This window comes from Triticum dicoccoides, chromosome 5A (genome assembly GCF_002162155.2).
Source record: "Triticum dicoccoides isolate Atlit2015 ecotype Zavitan chromosome 5A, WEW_v2.0, whole genome shotgun sequence".
Classification (NCBI taxonomy): Eukaryota; Viridiplantae; Streptophyta; class Magnoliopsida; order Poales; family Poaceae; genus Triticum; species Triticum dicoccoides.
The window spans coordinates 327,469,424-327,487,796 of NC_041388.1; the positions used below are offsets into that span (position 1 = coordinate 327,469,424).

Consider the following 18,373-nt stretch of genomic DNA (forward strand, 5'->3'; position numbering starts at 1 on the left):
CGTAGTGCTTAGGCGAAGCCCTGCGCCGGTAACTTCATCATCACCATACTATAGATGCTCTTAGGATGGCGAAGCAAGAAAGTTCCACGCTTTGACAAAGAGCCAGCCTCACAAGAGTACTCGAGAAAAATTGTCTCTTGTTTTCCGACATCCTACCACTCCAATAGGCCAACTCCAACGCTAGACCCCCATCATATCCGCCGCTTCTGTTTGGGCCCAAACGGACACACGACCCAGCCCAACGCGCAACCCCATCCTCAAAACTTGTCTGTTTCGGTCCGGCTCGACCCATTCCAGGCGCATAGTTGGGCCAGCTTTGCGATTGCACGGAGAACGAACGAACGGGCACGCATCCTCTCCGCGTCTGCGTCGGCCCCGCATGTTGGTGGTCCAACTACCTCCCACCTTTTGTAATCAATGCGCACGGGTGGTTGGGCCTGCAAGTCAGCCACACAGACGCCCCCTGCTGTGTCCTTTTCTACGGGCAAGCCGTGGACTCCAGTCGCTGTCCCCATCCACCACTACCCCACTATTGCCTCCCCCATCGGAGACACCGAAACCTTAGTCACCGTCGACCTCGCTCCCCCGCCGGCCATGGGGTTCTGGAGGTGGCACCCAGGCAAGAAGTCCAAGCACGATCACGAGGCGGGCTCGTCTTCTGGTAGCACAGCCAGCCACTCGACCTCTCCGGCTCCGTTCTCCATCTCCCCTCCGGCGGCCGCGCCACTCTTCAGACCCTACATCGGCGTCGAGGTGTGCCGCCGGTACTGGGACAGGCACTCCGCTGTCGTGGTCAGATACCCACCTCTCCAATGGGTGGCATCTGAGCCCGGATCGTGTGCCCATTCCCCCCGTGCCGGCGACAGGCCGCGCCCGCTTATAGGAGATCGCCCGTCGCCCACCAGGATCCCGCGCGAGCTCCTCGGCGACTGCAGGTACGCCGTGGACTTGCCACTGTCGGACACCTGGTTTCAGGATGAGCACGACATGCGCCGCGCCACCTTTTTGCCATTCGTGGGAGCCCGCCCTGCGTTTCCCACACAGTCGCGATGCGCCTCATGCGTGCGCGCCAAGCCCGCCAAGCGTGTGCGGCCGCACGCGAATCCGTGGCCTGACGCCGACACTGTCTCCCTCCCCATCGCCTCCACCACCGCAACCTCCCGCCATGACGGCCAAGGAGGAGGAATGGCTCCTGCAGACCGTCATGGAGGACTCCGAGAGGGAGTACAGGTGCCAGCAGGAGGAGGAGTGGCAGGGCCTGCAGTTCAAGCTTGAGCTCTCGACCTCCGGGGACGTCTGCGTCCCGGAACTGGACGTCAAGCAGGAGGTCAAGGCGGAGCCCGCAGAGGAGCGTGCATTGCCGTCGTGGTCACCACCCCCAGCGCCAACGCCCCAGCCTCCTCCGCCGCCTGCATAGTACGCCCCTGACCCAATCTGGGGGCCACCGCCGCACCTCTGGACGCCCCCACCCTACATTGACCTCACGAGCGACTACGAGGACGGTGGCGCGTGAAGACGGCGGCTACGACGGCATCAGCAACGACGGCAAGGTCTTATACGGCGCGTGGGGCGGCCGCTTATCTTTTTTTTTTGTTTGATGTTAATTAAACTAAGTGTTGTGGTTGGTCCGTGAGGACGGCGGATTTTTAAATATGTTTTTTTAGTTTTTTAGCTATGTTAAAATGCCTTATTTTGCTTTTGCGTGTGTTTTTTTCCCACCGCGGACAAGTTATGGTTGGGGCCACGCGTTGGGCGCCTCGATGCCAGTCCGACCCGACACGGACATCCGTCTCCCCATTCTCACCCCAAAGAGACGAAATCCAGACATCGGGATAGGGTCTAGCGTTGGAGTTTGGCCTTACCATGCTGGTAGCACGTCAACCGCCAATACCAATACCTCCACACACACAAATTTAACCGGGGTGAATCACATAAACCCATACAGTGAATCACATAAAAACTGACGTTAGTTCTAGCGTTGCTAATGGAAAACAAAACCCAGAAAAACAAGGAACTGACCACCGCTCTATACCATTACATCACTAAGACCAACCCAGCTCTACGCCGCAGCTCTACATATTACTCGGGGAAAAGGTAGACTACTAGACCACCACATGTAGGCTTTGTTCTTTCATGTATCCGTTCCATGGTATCGCAATGTAAAAACTCTATCTAGAAACTACTACCACGCAACTATTCTCTCGCTCACAACAAAGATACACACATGCAGAACGTACAACAAATTCTCAAACACTTGATAAAAACAAACCAGGAAAGGCCAAGAAGTTGAGGTAGAGCAAGAAAAGGCACACATGACTTCAGGATGTTTATTACGGTACAACACTCAAACAAAATATACGTGCACATGGGTCCGTCGCATCCCAACTAGGGTAATAATATACATCACACTCAGTACACGCGATGCAAGGAGGAAACTTCACATTTCACTAGTTCATCAGTTGGACCTCCATTTTAAACCACTTGATAGTCGATTTCACCTCACCTTGCCAAGACTACTGAGCAATCAGTCATAGCATGCAGAGCTCATGCATCATTAGCGTAGACACGGGTCCACTCTTTGGCTGCACAATATGAAACCGGCACTGCTTGAGAAAAATCTGCTATATTTTGCAGCTAGAAATGCGACAAGATCATCACCTGTTTCCACAGCTTCTGTTTCGTTGGCCTTCCAGTGCTTTGCCACATTGTCAGCAAGCGGATCGTCAGGATTTGGAGCGCTGAGGAGTGCTTGAATGCTGAAAATAAACATCAAGTGGAAAGGAATGAGATGTTCAGCTAAGATTGATTTGTTCTGCTCAACTCGTTTGAACTTTATGCTTATGTTTCAGCAAATATTTCCAAGTAAATACCAGCAGTGGTAAGGTACTGAAGGACCCACATCACGTACTCCTATGCATATTCTAGTTACAGCAACACATATCAGTTCTGCCACCAGTTTACTGGTGGTTGTGGTGGCAGTGCCAGCAGCTCCATCGTACTGTACATTTAGTGTCATCAACTATCGAAATCTTTCATTTCTTCTAGGGTCTCCGCATAATGACTGTATACATCCCATATGATATGCCTGGCTTTTTAGTGTGAAGCATTTGCAAAGTGCTACAAAAGCTATTTAATGTAGAATTAATGTCCCATTTCTAATATCCATTTCACAAAACTATTTCAGGAAACCTAAAAATGCTATTTAGTCCAGTGGAGCTGATAAATGGTTTCTATAGAAGTACCGACTTCTTTATGAACAAAACACACCAAATGCGGAGTACAACAGAATGTCATCACATATATCAACAAAAATACTACTGAAGCACGAACATTCACCTCAAAAGAACTGTTCGGATCTGAAGGGCAGGACTCCACTTGTCCTTTAAGATATCAAGGCATATCCTCCCAAGCTGTATATAATGTACGTATTAAGAAAAATAGTATAATTTATTAACGTATATAAGGGGTCAGAATATAACAAACTTACCTTGTCAATGTTTGGATGGTAAATTTTTGTGAGAAAGCGAACCTGTTTACAGTGATCAAATCAAAACTTCAGTCACAAAAAATGTATAAATTCATGTAGACCTTAAATCAATGTAACCACTCAATCTGAAGTCTTAACAAAATAACAAGACAAATCTAAGTCCTCTCAACACTAAATATGATGATGAATACATCTTCCTCAAACTCATCAAGATCCTTAGAAGAATCATATGATGATATCGAACATTTATTCATATGATTCCAACATTTATTTGTTAAGCTGCGATAGAATCTTAGCTACACATATGGGCTCCATATGAATTGGGTGCACATAAGAACTTAGTCTACATGAAGCTTGGAAAAAACATCAACAAAATTACAAACCGACAAAGTCGTAGCACTGAGATACTTGAAATAAAGCAACAATGAAACACCTTTGGCGGAGCCATTGGATATTCTTCAGGTAAAAACAACTCAAGTTTGAATACTCCTCCTGACAAGTAATCAAACTAACAGTTAACAAGACAGCATACTGCAGAAATAGCCAACATTAAAGATGAGTTAATCGTAATAACTTAGGAGCTAGGAATGCATTAGTGGAGGTAAAGAGGATGCAGTAATCATCACATGACAAAAAATGAACCACATCAGAAGTTTGTGTTGAGAATTGAAGTACTACTAAAATAACAGGGAGCATCCAGGACATTCAAGCATTTCCACATATGGGGAAAAACAGTGACTTAATTGCAAGCCTATTTAGGAGTCAGGAGTTGGAAAGCTATACATCTCAGGAAGATGATGTTGTCTATGTGATACCAACAGAAAATATAAACCTCTTCATTTTCCAGATACTTATATTTCAGGAAATAAATGATGCGTCCATGAATTTTGCAGAAACAAGAGCGTTCAATAACTTACACAAAAAAAAATGCTGCTTGCATTGCACCGAAATTCCTTTGAATTGTGCTAAACCATGTGTGCACGCACAGCAAGGTTATACTATATATATGTTATTTCTCTTAGTTGTGGCACACGACAAATATGGCTGCTTTGTTTCTTAATTATGGCATCACTTTGCTCTAAAATATTTAATGCTCGAATTATCCTTGATCATGTCCAACAGCTACAAATCACTATAAGAATCCACATACCGCGATAAATTTTCTTAGTACAGTTGATTGGGTCCTAAAGTTGATCTACCATTTCAACAGCCAATTAGAGCATTGCATTGCTAACTCTGCAGTTAATGCCAAAGGCAACTAAAGTACAGAACAGAGGAACAGAAGGAAAAAAACTTAACACCTTCATATGGCGACTGAGTTGGGCCAAGGATCATGACATTGAAGTAGCGCATGTTCTCCTCTGATGGTGAAGCACTGATCCCAGGAGCTGCAAGAACATAACAAGGGCAGTGCCCGGGATCCTCAACAGACCATCCAACGATTGTTTTTACAAATTTAAGGAACAGCTAAAGTAGGGACCGACTCTTCACAGTTAGAGAAATAACTGAAGCTCTAGTATTAACTAGCCAAAACAAACAAACAAGAGATTAGAGGATCTATTGAAGCTAACTGGAGATGCAAAAATAGGCAAAAACAAACTCCTAAAATAGCATCAACTCCTGCGTAGAGGCATCTCAGATCTCACCTGGTTCGCTGAGCAGCCGCTGCGTCTCCTGCAGGAAGCAACACCCACCGAAAATCACCAAAATTGCATGGAAAGGAGCGGGAAAACTGGGGAAGATGGAACGACAGCGCACGGAAGGGTTAGTTACCTTGATGATGCGGCGGGGGAGGTTGCTGTTGGCCATGGAGAAGATGGGTTGGGCTAGGGCTAGGGTTTCGTGCTCTTGGGATCGATCGCGGCGGAGGGGAGGGGACGGGAGGAGAGGAAGGACCAAAGGAGGCGGCGTCAGCGAACAATGATCCTTCGGGGTATGCAGTTTAGTCCCTGTTGTTTGGGGTTTTTATGAGGCTAGTGCGGAGAGATAGGATTTAGACTGTTTTTCATTTGCTACCTTTTTTTAACTGATTTGCTACCTAAATTGCTTCTTTTTGGGGTAATTTCCGATCTATTCATTCTCAATCATGACAGTAAATCGAACACAAGAAATAACAAAAGTTACATACAGATCCCTAGACCATCTAGCGACAACTATAAGCACTGAAACGACCCGAAGGCGCGCCATCAGCATCGCCCCTCCCTCTCTAGAGCCGCGCAAAACTTGTTGAAGTGAACAATCGGGGAATCATCGTGCTAGGACCCTATAGGACCAGCGCACCAGAAAAGTAACCACCGCCAATAAAAAGAAGCGTAGATCAGAAGGTTCCAATCTGAAGACACACAAACGTAAACGGACAAAGACTTGATCCACGTGGATCCACCGTAGACAAACACCGATCGAATCTTACGAGATCTGCCAAAGACAAACTTCCACACGCCTTCTGATGATGCTAGAGGCACCGCCAGGATGGGGACGAGGCGAGGAGAGCCTTATTCCATCTTCAGGGAGCCGCCACCGTCTTGTCTTCCTAAGGACACAAACCCTAAAAAAATTTGAAACATCTAACAACGAAGCCCTCCCGCCAGCAAAGGCCGGGATCCTCCGCGTCCACGTGGCCCTAAGGCCACAGCGCTGACGGGAGCCAGGAAACACTGGCCGCCTTCGCTTGGGAGAAGAGGCGAAGGCCGTGTTTAACTTCACAAACTCCCTGTGTCCAATTTGCTACCTAAATTGATAAGGCTAATGTTTTCACAAACTATTTTTAGCGATGTTAAAACTTGACATTTGCAACCAACACTCAAACCAACAAGACCGGTAGAAAAAGGTGATGAAATATAGTATATCTTCTCACGTGGATATCCAGCAAAGTGATTCATCCGAAATATAGACTATCTTCAAGACGCAACTTTGACTCTAGTTCTTGATATGAATACAAATTGATGATTTTCAAAATTATGAATATTTCTCATGGAAAATTGATAATATTATTTTAATTAACAAGCCTTACTAATCTTTCATACACTAATACTAAATGACTAAATTAAGCCTTTTTGCATGGATACTAAGTTAAGAGTTTGACTACACTTCTTTTACTATGTTGTTTATTTAGAGTTGATGTAGCAATTTTATGAAATTTTGTTTGATGTTATGCCAAATATAAGTACAATCGAAATTGAATTTGAAGATAACTTGCTTCTCCATATATGAAACGTGCTTTTGTACGGCTCAGTCAAAAAATCATGTAGAGCCAACTTGGGGCTAGTATTTTACTCCTCTTGCTTGGAGAGAAGTTCTTGATTGTTTTTCATTCATAAGATCAAAAGTAATCAATTCATACAGTTGAAGATAGTAATTAATATAAAATAAAAGTTACTATTTTCTCATGCTTCCGTACGGTGTGCTAGGTTAAGTTCATGTCTATTTTTGAAGTTGTTTTATGTGTATTGTGGTTCTTGTTTTGTGATACGTGCATCATTCATGCATCCATGCGTCGAACAAGGTAGTGCCTTCATATGTATGTTGGAGTCGATGCTGCGAAGCGGTTCGAGAAAGTGCAGCTGGTCGGCAAGGGAGAAACTGGCGTTCAGAACGAGAGTGCAAAACGTGGGTCATTTGGATACTATTGTGTAAAAGTTGCCGAATGGATCGTAACAATTATAGTTTGGGAGGTTAAGCGTGTTAAAATTGTTTGACCAAGACAATAGCTTAGATGGGGGGTGCATTTTCCCCTTTCTCTTTTATTTAACTAATAATAAAAATAGACAAAATAAAACATTGCTAATCTTGTTCTACTAGATTTTTTTTGATAAAATTCCACGTTTTGGTATTCCAACGCTCAATGTGTTTTACCAACGTGTGGGCATATACCCCTAATAAAGTTAAAAAATACATGTGAATATTTGCTTAATAAACAATTTACCTATCTCTTTTTATTCTTCAGTGGAAGGATCTCAATTTCACTAACAAAACCGATGGTATTGAATAAAGCGACAACAAAAGCAAAACATATGATCTTAGCGGCGTGGCATAGGAATGCAACATCTAAATTAATCATCTTGCGCCTCAATCAAGTTCAAACAAGGAACGATATGGCAAAAACATTGCTAACCAATATCATGGTTATCTTCCTCAAGAGCGCTCTATCCAGTCTCCGTCTCCTTTTCCCTCTGCATTCCAGCTCATTCAAAAACCCAGTGTCAGATTAGAATTAGATGAGCCTTAGAAGACATAAATAGAAGGCACAAAAGTAAAACAATTTTTCAGAACATGGGGGCAACGGAGCACTTTATTTTGAACTGCTCCATAAAGATACTTAAAAGATTTGATTGTTTTTACATGAATACGCATGCATGTGGTCTAAGTACCTGTAAAATTTCGTTCAATAATACGTTACATTACGTGCTGCATAAAAAAGACAAAATTTCTGCCCCAAAACACCAAAAAACAAGCCCCTAGTTTTCACGTATTTTGTCTTTTTTGTATCTTTTACATGCAATCATGTATATTGCTGAAATTTTGGCCCGATATACTGCATTGCTATACGCTCATGCACACAAAAATTTGAACAAAACTGAACCGTAAAAATGTGAATTCTTTGAACTTCTTCTGAGCAGAGAAAAACGGGCAAGCAGGGAAATAACTGATTTAAGCTAGAAGGCCCCGCAAGGAAAGAAAAACTGAGTGACATTCTAATATTCAGACACTGAAAAGAGTTAAATATATAAACGCCCAATCCAGTGCATTCTTAAATGTTCCAAAAACCAGTGCCCACTCAACACGACTGACGCAACCATCACGAGGTTCAGAACATCCAAACAAAATCAGTGTTGCTTACCACCACTGAACTCCAATCCTTTATTGAATTCAAAACACCTATCCAGCTTATTAACCTTGGCCCCAGTGTAAGCGAGGAGCCTAACTCTCATGGGTATTGATTTCTTGGTTCTCTGTATTTTCAATTATTTTAATAAAGAAAGAAATGTTAACTAATTAATTAGGTCATGTGGCTCAGTTCGTTAGAGTGTTGGTCTGATATACCAAAGGTCACAGGTTCAAGCCCCGTTGGGACCATTTAAAAAAATTGCGATTTCCCTCTTTTTCCGTGTTATATTATTTTTCTAGTAAATTGGCAAAAAAAATAACTTATTAGGTCTCTCAGGGACTGCCAGGAATTTTTAAAATTACTAGCAAAGAGGCCCGGACATTGTAACGGGAGAAAAAATATATTATAATCTCCAATGGCCATGATCACATTTTGCTGCATCACTGAGATACACTATCACTCTCAATTTCGTGAAATCATGACATTTTTTTAGACTCGTGAACATGTCTGAAATTATGAACATTTTTCAAATTTGTGAATACTTTTACAATTTTTTGAACATTTTCTCAAATTAAGAACATTTTTTTTCAATTCATGAACATTTTATGCAAACATTTTGAAAAATTGTGAACAGTTTTTTAACAATTTTCTGGAATCAGCGAACATTTCTAGAATAGACAAACATTGTTCTGGAAATTGCTGGAATAATTTTTTAAATCCATGAGCATTTTCTTGATTTAATGGACATTTTTTAAAATGCATGATCATTTTTTGAATGAATAAACTAGCAAAGGGGCCCGGGCATTGCAACGGAAGAAAAAATATATTATAATCTCCAATGGCTATGATCACATTTTGCTGCATCACCGAGATACACTACCACTCTCAATTTCGTGAAATCATGAACATTTTTTTAGACTCGTGAACATGTCTGAAATTATGAACATTTTTCAAATTTTTGAATACTTTTGCAAATTTTTGAACATTTTCTCAAATTAAGAACATTTTTTCAATTCATGAACATTTTATGCAAACATTTAAAAAAAATTGTGAACAGTTTTTTAAAAAAATTCTTGAATCAGCGAACATTTCTAGAATGGACAAACATTGTTTCGGAAATTGGTGGAACAATTTTTAAAATTCACGAGCATTTTCTTGATTTAACGGACATTTTTTAAAATGCATGATCATTTTTTGAATCAGTGAACATTTCATGAATGAATAAACTATTTTGTAAGTCATGAACAATTTTTGAATTTAGGATATTTTTCCATTGATAATCATTTTCTGAATTGGTGAAATTTGGTTCAATTTCATTAAAAAAATAATACATGAACTTTAAAAAAATGTAAATATTTTTTGATTTCCCAAACATTTGTTTTCAAAATTTTGAATTTTTTGAGTAAACAGACATTTTTGTATAAAATTGCAAACAGTTTTAAAATCCACAAAAATTTTCTGATTTATTTAACATTTTATTTCAAATCTATTTTAAGAAAAATCGGAATTTTTTTGAAGTCCCAAATTATTTAAAGTGGGAAAACGAAACGGAAAAGAAAAATAAAAAGAAAAAACGAAAATAAAAAAGGCCGCCCAGACATGGGCCGGTGGGCGCATTGCGTATTTCCCAGCTCGCGAGGTCCCTACTGCATGGGCCGGCCCAAGCAAGGATCCCCCCTTGTGAATTTTTTTTATCAATGTCTCAAAAAAATGTTTTTTATCACTTATAGATGACATTGGTGGATAATTCTTTGCAATTTTGGAGGCAATTTTCATGATGTACCACAAGAAGCAATAGCTTTTTATTATTATATATAGGTAAGCATAGGTGTATGCAATCACCATTACTCTTTTTTTTGTACTGTTGTACTAAGTAACCCCTAATGTTTTTTAGTAAACAGCAAAATTAAAATAACTTACTTCCTCCGATCCATCTTCCCCTAATAATAAAGCAAATAGTATTTCTGGTCGTCCGTCCAAGAAAATACCCCTGAAGTTTATATAAATTACCCACCATGCCATCCATAAGTGAGGAAAACGATTCAATTTTCGGATCCAAAGGCGCCGTCCTCCTTTGTTGTTTTATAGTGGTGATACCGATATAAATCACAGACACACTAACGGCGTAGTGGTGAACGCATTGCTCTTCTAGGGAGCAGAACTAGGGTTTGATCCCCAACACTCACACCTTTTCCCCTCCTTTTCTCACGTCCTCCCTTCCATGCGCGGGGCTTCATTCCCTTGTTTTCCCTAATTTTGTTTTCCTTTTCTCACGTCCTCCCTTCCATGCGCGGGGCTTCACTCCCCTGTTTTCCCTAATTTTGTTTTTCTTTCTCACGTCCTCCCTTCCATGCGCGGGGCTTCACTCCCCTGTTTTCCCTAATTTTGTTTTTTGTCTTTTCTTTTCTCATTATGTTTTCTTCTTTCTTTAAATTAATACAGCATTTTCAAATTTCAAAAGTTGCGAGTTTTCAAGAAAATGTTGGTGATTTGTTGACTCAAAAAATGTTAATCATAACAAAAATTGGTGGTTTGTTGGGTCAAAAATATGTTGGTGGTTTGTTGAGTACAAAAATGTTGGTGGTACGTGAATTAAAAAAATGCTTAGGAAATCATTACATTTTCGCAGTTTCAAAAAATGTTGGTGAATTGCCAAACTGTTAGCAAATAACAAAAAAAACATGATTTGGAAAAAAGGTCGGGAAATAAAATCATGTTCATGATTGTGTATTCAAAACATATTGTGAATCTGAAAAAATGTCCATAGAATTTTAGAAAATGTCCACAGAAATAAAAATAAAGAAAATTTTGTTCCCCAGTCTTAGAAAAGTTCATTGATTCAAAAAAGAGTTTTCTGAGTCAAAAAATGTTAATGAATTCAAAAAATGTTCATGCATTAAAAAAATCATACACGAAACTAATGTTCGTGATTTTTTTGAGGAAATCTAAATTTTCAAAAAAATGCCTATCGATTAGAAAAACTGTTCACCGATTCAAAGTCTTTTATGTCTAGGATTTGATTACTTTTGTGAAAGCCTTTATATGTCTTGGTGTTGAGAGTAGTTCATGATAGATGAGATTTGTTTTTAAAGTTTTAAACATTCCCTTGCACAACATAATGTGTGATATGCATTAGCAAGCTCATAGGTTGCGGCGGCCGACGTTGTCGGTGGACCACCCGGTGCGGTGGACGAGGGCGTAGATTAGGTAGCTTCGGTGCGGTGGTGAGGCGCAACCGTCGTCTTCGTCGTCGTCGTCCGGCATAGAGGTGGAGAACGGTGGGGAAAGAGATGAGACGAGGGGTGATTCAAGGATTGTCGGCGAATTAGGGATTTGAGCAATCTGGGCGCGGAAGGGGACGGTGGAGAAGAGAGATTTTGCAGGGCTGGAATTGGGGCCGCCGGATATTTCAATCCGAAACATGGAAGCGCAAACTTATATTGTCGTCGTCCTTTTTTTGGGGGGAGGGGGGTGGGTGGCTGGGTGCTACGCGTCCGTCCGACACACGCGACCACCCCGACAGGACTATGTTTCGATGCCTTAAGGCACCTGCCTTTATGTCCATGACATGTGGGCCCAACAGGTGGCTGGCCCACATGTCAGTGGCCCAAAGGCAGTTGCCTTTAAGGCACCGAAGCAGCGTCCACCCCGACATGACCCTGGTCTGCCTGGTGCGCCTACATTTGAGAATGCAAACAAATATTCTTTCATTTGCAAACGAATCTGTATGTATTACCATGCCCGTGTTTTCTTTGCAATAATTAGTCATTCGAAACGAGATACTCCATCCGTTCACTTTTGTAAGTCATTTTAGACAACTTAAAATGAATTGTTTTGCATATTGTGTGAAATGTCTTCAAAGTCTTATAAAAGTGAACAGAGGGAGTACTATAAATTAATTAATGAGGAGTTGTTTGAAAAAAAATCGAAACGGTACCCACGCTAACGTGGATTAGAGTGTGTGTCACATAATTAGTTATTTGAATTAGAGTATGTGTCACGTAGTTAGTTATTTGAATTAGAGTGTGTGTCACGTAGCGATCTCCAATTCTAACGTGGATTTTGCATTTCATTGTATCCATGCTATTTTTAATACAAATTCATATGTATATGATGAACACCATAATAGTGAGAAAACTTTTGGATGGATTCAAATATATGACCTACAAAATAGCACAACAAACTGAGTCAATGTCAACTTTTCAAAACTTAGTATGGCACAAATTTGAAATAATTACTGGTATGCCTGGTCCTCGGTTCAAATCTTACAATGTACATTAAATTGAAACATCGATATTAAGTCTCATACTATATACATTCAAATATTATTTTTAGCCCCTCCCCCCACACAAATGCTACATACTTCCTGTATCAGTCAATCTTCCTCTCCTAACCACCTTAGGAAGCTATCGGTTTCCAACACACGTTCATTCTTTCTCTCCATATTTCTATATCTAAGTCTCTCAACTACACAACCCCTTTTTCCACTCTGTTACCAAATGTATTTACCACACACACCCACCATTGCACTCCATGCCGAGCTCTCTCTCCCCCCTCTCCCTCTCACCCTCTCGCGCTAAATACATGTATTACCTATCTAGCCCCCCAACCTCTCATGCGCACGCACGCATGTTGTATATCTAGGTCACTTCCTCGAGACTGTCTCACTCTTTCTTCCGCACGGCGGGCCACACTCACTCAATCTCGCTCTCTTTATCTAAGTCTCGTTTAACCTCGTTTTCTTTCACACGCAAATGATATATCTCCCTGTTTGGGCCTCGATCGACACACTCTATACTCTCTCACGTAGATTGTCTATCTAGGTCAGTCCATCCAAGCCGCCGCCACTCTTTCGACCTCATGGTGAGCCACGCTCACTCAATCTCTCTCTCTCTCTCTCTCTTCGTATGTCTCGATTGACCTCGCTCTTTCTCGGACAAAAACGATATATCATCATGTTTGAGCCCAATTTGACCTATTCACATTGTATACTCTCTCACACACATCATCTATCTAGGTCACTCTCTCCAACCCGTCTCACTCTTTCGATCGCACGACGACCCTATGTGATCGGTTGACCTTGCTTCCTCCCACGCACAAAATATATCTACACTTCTGTGACTGGTTCATCTCTCAAGCTCTATCTTACAGCCCTCACCCTTGCCAAAAAGCTCAATCGGACAATATCTCTCCAGAGCATATATATTTGTTCAATGAATTTTGGACCACACTCACTTTGTCTCTCTATCTATATGTCTCTCGATTGACCTCGCTTTCTCACACCGTATCTTCCACGCATTGAAGCTACTACCTTTGCATCCTTCGCAAAGCCGGAGCTATTTACATTGCGAGGGGCACTCCAACCTTGGATTAATTTGTGTAGGCATTTATTCCGGACGGTTTAGATTATATTTTCGTAGCATTCGGACCACAACTACTCCAAACACCGTTGCAACCCACGCAACTCCCCTAGTTGATTTCCCTCTGACTCGGTCATCGCTCTCTCGCACATCCTTTCTCGCCTTCAACTTCGCACCATGGTATTATTGAAAAAACTATGTTGTTCTCTTTAATTATTATAAATAAGCTACAAAACTACACACCGATAGTCCACTTGGAATGGAACAAATTTTGACCTACAAATTAAAGTGCTACAAACTACACACCGAGGGGCCCACATGTCATGAAACAAATTTGGACCCATATACAAATTAAAAAATAAAGGACGAGGATCAAACATGCGACCGGGCCTTCAAGCCGCACGTCAATAGGCAACATACGTAGAATAGCAATGTTTGTTGTACCCCCTTTGTTCACATAATGTTTTTATATTACCACAGCCTAATTAATGGATAACATGTAATATTATTTTTAGTACTATTCGCCTTCACTTACTGGTGGGTTCCATGTGTGCTCTCTCTTTCTCTTTCCTCCCCTTCTGCGTTTAGACGCACGGGCAAACAGGAAGAACTCGCGGGCGATGTTGTCGTTGACCATATCTGGACGCATTCACAAGTCACGGCACCAGTTTCACGTACTAGCAGCACTAGTCAGTGTGTACGTGCAATGCATGTTAATTTGGAAGTATATTAAGTGCATGCGGATATTAACTACTAGGATATTATTTGTGTGTTGTCATGTGATTAGCACTATTTTTGGCATGAAATTAACTACACGCTAAACGTGTTGAGCGCTCGACATTGAAGCAGTACAAGGAATACATATGGCTTGATGACGTTTTATATTTAATTTGATACGGCTCTAGCAGAACATTCAATCGATCAAATCATACATTTCGTTCAGTCTGACTCCGACTTTAAATTATAGGACGATCGATATAAAATAAACGGAAATGATAAACGTTCGGATTTTAAGCATGACAATCTGAACGTTTTTTATGGCAAATTTAGATTACGTGGCGGCGGCGGAGGCGTCTCGCGGTGGGAAGCGGCTCCTCTGCCGTGCTCTGTGTGTCGTCGGGCCACTGAGCGACGGCGACGGTGACGTCTTGCGCCGTTGTTGGCATACTCCTGGACGTTGGCCTAGCTTCAAGGAAGGCCAAAATGTTTTGGACTTCGGAGCGAGTCAACTGGCGGGAGGAGGCGACTGGCGTTGGTTCAAGGAAGCGGTCGACGGCGGCTATCCATGCCGCTGAGGGGGCACTGGCACCCGCGCGGGGGCAGGCGCTGTCAACGGCGCGACGGAGGCATTCATGTGCACGGGCACCGGCACGGGGGCGCACGTCAGTGCACGCGCAGGTGCATGCGCTGGCAGGTGCACGGGCACCGGCACGGGCGTGCGCGTCAGTGCACGCGCAGGCGCATGCGCTGGTGATACGTCTCCGTCGTATCTACTTTTCCAAACACTTTTGCCCTTGTTTTAGACTCTAACTTGTATGATTTGAATGGAACTAACCCGGACTGACGTTGTTTTCAGCATAATTGCCATGATGTTGTTTTATTTGCAGAAAACAAAAGTTCTCGGAATGACCTGAAACTGCACGGAATATCTTACAATAAATAATAAAAAATCCTTGCCAAAGATGAAGACCAGGGGGCCCACACCCTTTCCACGAGGGTGGGGGGCGCCCCCCTAGGATGCGCCCCCTACCTCGTGGGCCCTGAGGGAGTCCTGGATTAGGGGGTGTCCGGATGGCCGGACTATACCTTTAGCCGGACTCCTGGACTATGAAGATACAAGATTGAAGACTTCGTCCCGTGTCCGGAAGGGACTTTCCTTGGCGTGGAAGGCAAGCTTGGCGATATGGATATGTAGATCTCCTACCATTGTAACCGACTTTGTGTAACCCTAACCCTCTCCGGTGTCTATATAAACCGGAGGGTTTTAGTCCGTAGGACAACATACAGAACAACAATCATACCATAGGCTAGCTTCTAGGGTTTAGCCTCTTCGATCTCGTGGTAGATCTACTCTTGTACTACCCATATCATTAATATTAATCAAACAGGACGTAGGGTTTTACCTCCATCAAGAGGGCCCGAACCTGGGTAAAACTTCGTGTCCCTTGCCTCCTGTTACCATCCGGCCTAGATGCACAGTTCGGGACCCCCTACCCGAGATCCGCCGGTTTTGACACCGGCATTGGTGCTTTCATTGAGAGTTCCTCTGTGTCGTCGCCATCAGGAAGGATGCCTCAACCCGTCTTTAAAGACGGCACCATTGCTAAGGGAGCTTTGGCTGTCGGCCAAACCCTCCGGCTAGGTGGTTTTCTTATGAACGCCTGTTCGGCTTCTGCGCCGACGATGACCTCTCGAGCCATTGAAAACAATCTTCATGTTAGCTCGGAACTCGCCGAGCAGTTGGATCCAATGGAGCTCTCCATAAACGAGCTCTTGGATCGCATCGCCGCCCTGGGAATCGCTACGGATTACGACCAGATTGGGCCTAAACCCGATATGAGAGAGATTAACTCTCCCCAAGTCACCCATCACGTTGCCGTGGTAGAGGGACAGTGCGGCGACCCTTCATCTATCTTAAGGACTAGCTACGTCCGGATTCCCGATCCCTCCAAGACGGATACCCGTGAAGGGGAGGATATCACTCAAGACCTGAACTTAGAGTCAGGCGACGGGCTGGATTCATTGGACAACATCCAAGAATCCAAATTTTCGAGTTCGGAAATTCCTCGGCCTCTGAGCCTCAGATTGGGTGAGGCTTCGGATTTAATTCCATCCACCCACCCGAACATAAGCGGTCTATCCCAAATCAGGCAAGAGCCTGATGAAACAGTACATCATTACTGGGCCAGATTCCTCCTGGTTAGGAACAGGATAAGGGACTGCCGCGAGGAAGACGCAATCTCAATCTTCTGCAATAATTGCACGGACAAGGGAATCCTCAACGCCATAAGTTGCCGTGATATTACACGCTTCGCTGACTTAGCGTCCATTGTACAAAAGTACTGTGCGATGGAAAGCGCCTGGAAAACCGAAATAAAATTTTGGGACGATCCGGCCCTGAATACAAACCCAGCCCGAAATAAAAGGGTGCATCATCGCTAGACACCCGGGTCAAACACCAAAAAGCAAAAACCCTCTACAGGGCATGGAACCGTACTGGAAGGATGGCTTAATGGACCCTGTAAAATTCACAGTACAGAGGACGCCACACCAAGTCACAGCCTTAGAGCATGTTGGATACTCCGGCAGGTGGCCAAAATTGGCGAAGATCTCCTAATTTCGGAGGCCACAGAAAGCCACCCTAGAGACACCAATACGGTATTAACAGTCTTTGAGACTTTCGCATCAAATAATACGCGAAAAAGGACACTCCACAGCCTTGTCGAAGTCTACCAAGTAGCAACAATTAACCCATGGAGTGACACGGCTATTACCTTTAACGCCAGCGATGAACCTAAATTCCGAACAGCCCGAGCACCAGCCGCATTGGTCCTCAGTCCAATAGTGGACGGCTTTTATCTTACCATGGTACTCATGGACGGCGGCATCGGATTAAACCTCATTTATGAGGAAACCCTTCAAAAAATGGAAATAGACTAGAACCGCATTGAGCGGAGCAGCACAACCTTTAGAGGAATAATCCCTAGTCGGGAAGCGCGCTATACAGGAAAAAACACACTAGATGTGGTGTTCGGGACGCCGGATAATTACAGGTCCGAAGAGGTCACGTTCCATGTGGCTCCGTTCAGCAGCGGTTATCACGCTCTGCTAGGGCGGGAAGCGTTTACAATCTTCCAAGCAATACCCCATTACGGGTACATGAAACTCAAGATGCCCGGGCCTAACGGGATCATCACTCTCGCTAGTGATCCGGACATAGCACTCCGCGCCGAAAACAAGACAACCGCACTGGCCCTTGAGGCACTATCCGAAGCCCTAGCGGCTGAGGAACTGACTGCGCTACGCTCCACGGTGAATAGGGATGATGTGGTACTCGACAAAAGATCCAATTCCACCTCCTTTAAACCGGCCGACGAAATAGTCAAATTCCAGGTCCATCCAACGGACCCCAATAAAACAGCTTCCATCAGGGCACAGTTAAACCCTGATGTAGACGCTGCACTGTGAGAGTTCCTACGAGAGAACTGGGACATTTTCGCCTGGCACCCTTCAGACATGCCAGGAATCCCACGCAAGCTGGCCGAGCACAACTTAAATATCCTAAAAGGATTCAAACCTGTCAAACAAGCTCTTCGGTGTTTTTCCAAACCTAAGAGATAGGCCATGGGAGAGGAGCTAGCAAAGCTATTGGAGGCCGGATTCATCAGAGATATAAAACATCCGGACTGGCTAGCAAACCTGGTGATGGTACCAAAGAAGGACAAATCCTGGCGCCTATGCGTTGATTTTAAAGACCTTAACAAGGCTTGCCCAAAGGATCCCTTCCCCCTCCCCCGCATCGATCAGATTATTGACGCTACCGCAGGACACGATTTGTTGTGTTTCCTCGACGCATATTCCGGCTACCATCAAATCAAGATGGCAGAATCAGACCAAGTCTCAACGACATTTATCACACCATACAACCCATTCTGCTTCAACACAATGCCCTTCGGGCTAAAAAATGCCGGCGCAACATAT

The 18,373-nt window shown here is 43.5% G+C and overlaps 1 protein-coding gene across 1 annotated transcript; it reads right to left on the reverse strand.

Annotated features, from left to right (window-relative positions):
* Window positions 1-2,286: 2,286 nt before the first annotated feature.
* Window positions 2,287-5,432, reverse strand: LOC119301281 (ubiquitin-conjugating enzyme E2 36-like). Its single transcript, XM_037578228.1, has 8 exons — window positions 5,261-5,432; window positions 5,134-5,161; window positions 4,789-4,875; window positions 3,921-3,979; window positions 3,488-3,529; window positions 3,337-3,410; window positions 2,659-2,756; window positions 2,287-2,582 (listed from the first exon to the last, which is right to left on the reverse strand). Exons 1-8 carry the CDS (start codon window positions 5,294-5,296, stop codon window positions 2,545-2,547), a joined length of 462 nt encoding a protein of 153 aa, XP_037434125.1. The 5' UTR covers window positions 5,297-5,432; the 3' UTR covers window positions 2,287-2,544.
* Between the last annotated feature and the right edge of the window lie 12,941 nt (window positions 5,433-18,373).

Coding starts and splice junctions, on each gene's coding strand:
- LOC119301281 (XM_037578228.1), bottom strand. CDS start 5,296: ATGGCCAACAGCAACCTCCCCCGCCGCATCATCAAG. Junction 5,162..5,260: donor TCCCCCGCCGCATCATCAAG/GTAACTAACCCT, acceptor TGCTTCCTGCAG/GAGACGCAGCGGCTGCTCAG. Junction 2,757..3,336: donor ATCCGAACAGTTCTTTTGAG/GTGAATGTTCGT, acceptor GTTTATTTTCAG/CATTCAAGCACTCCTCAGCG.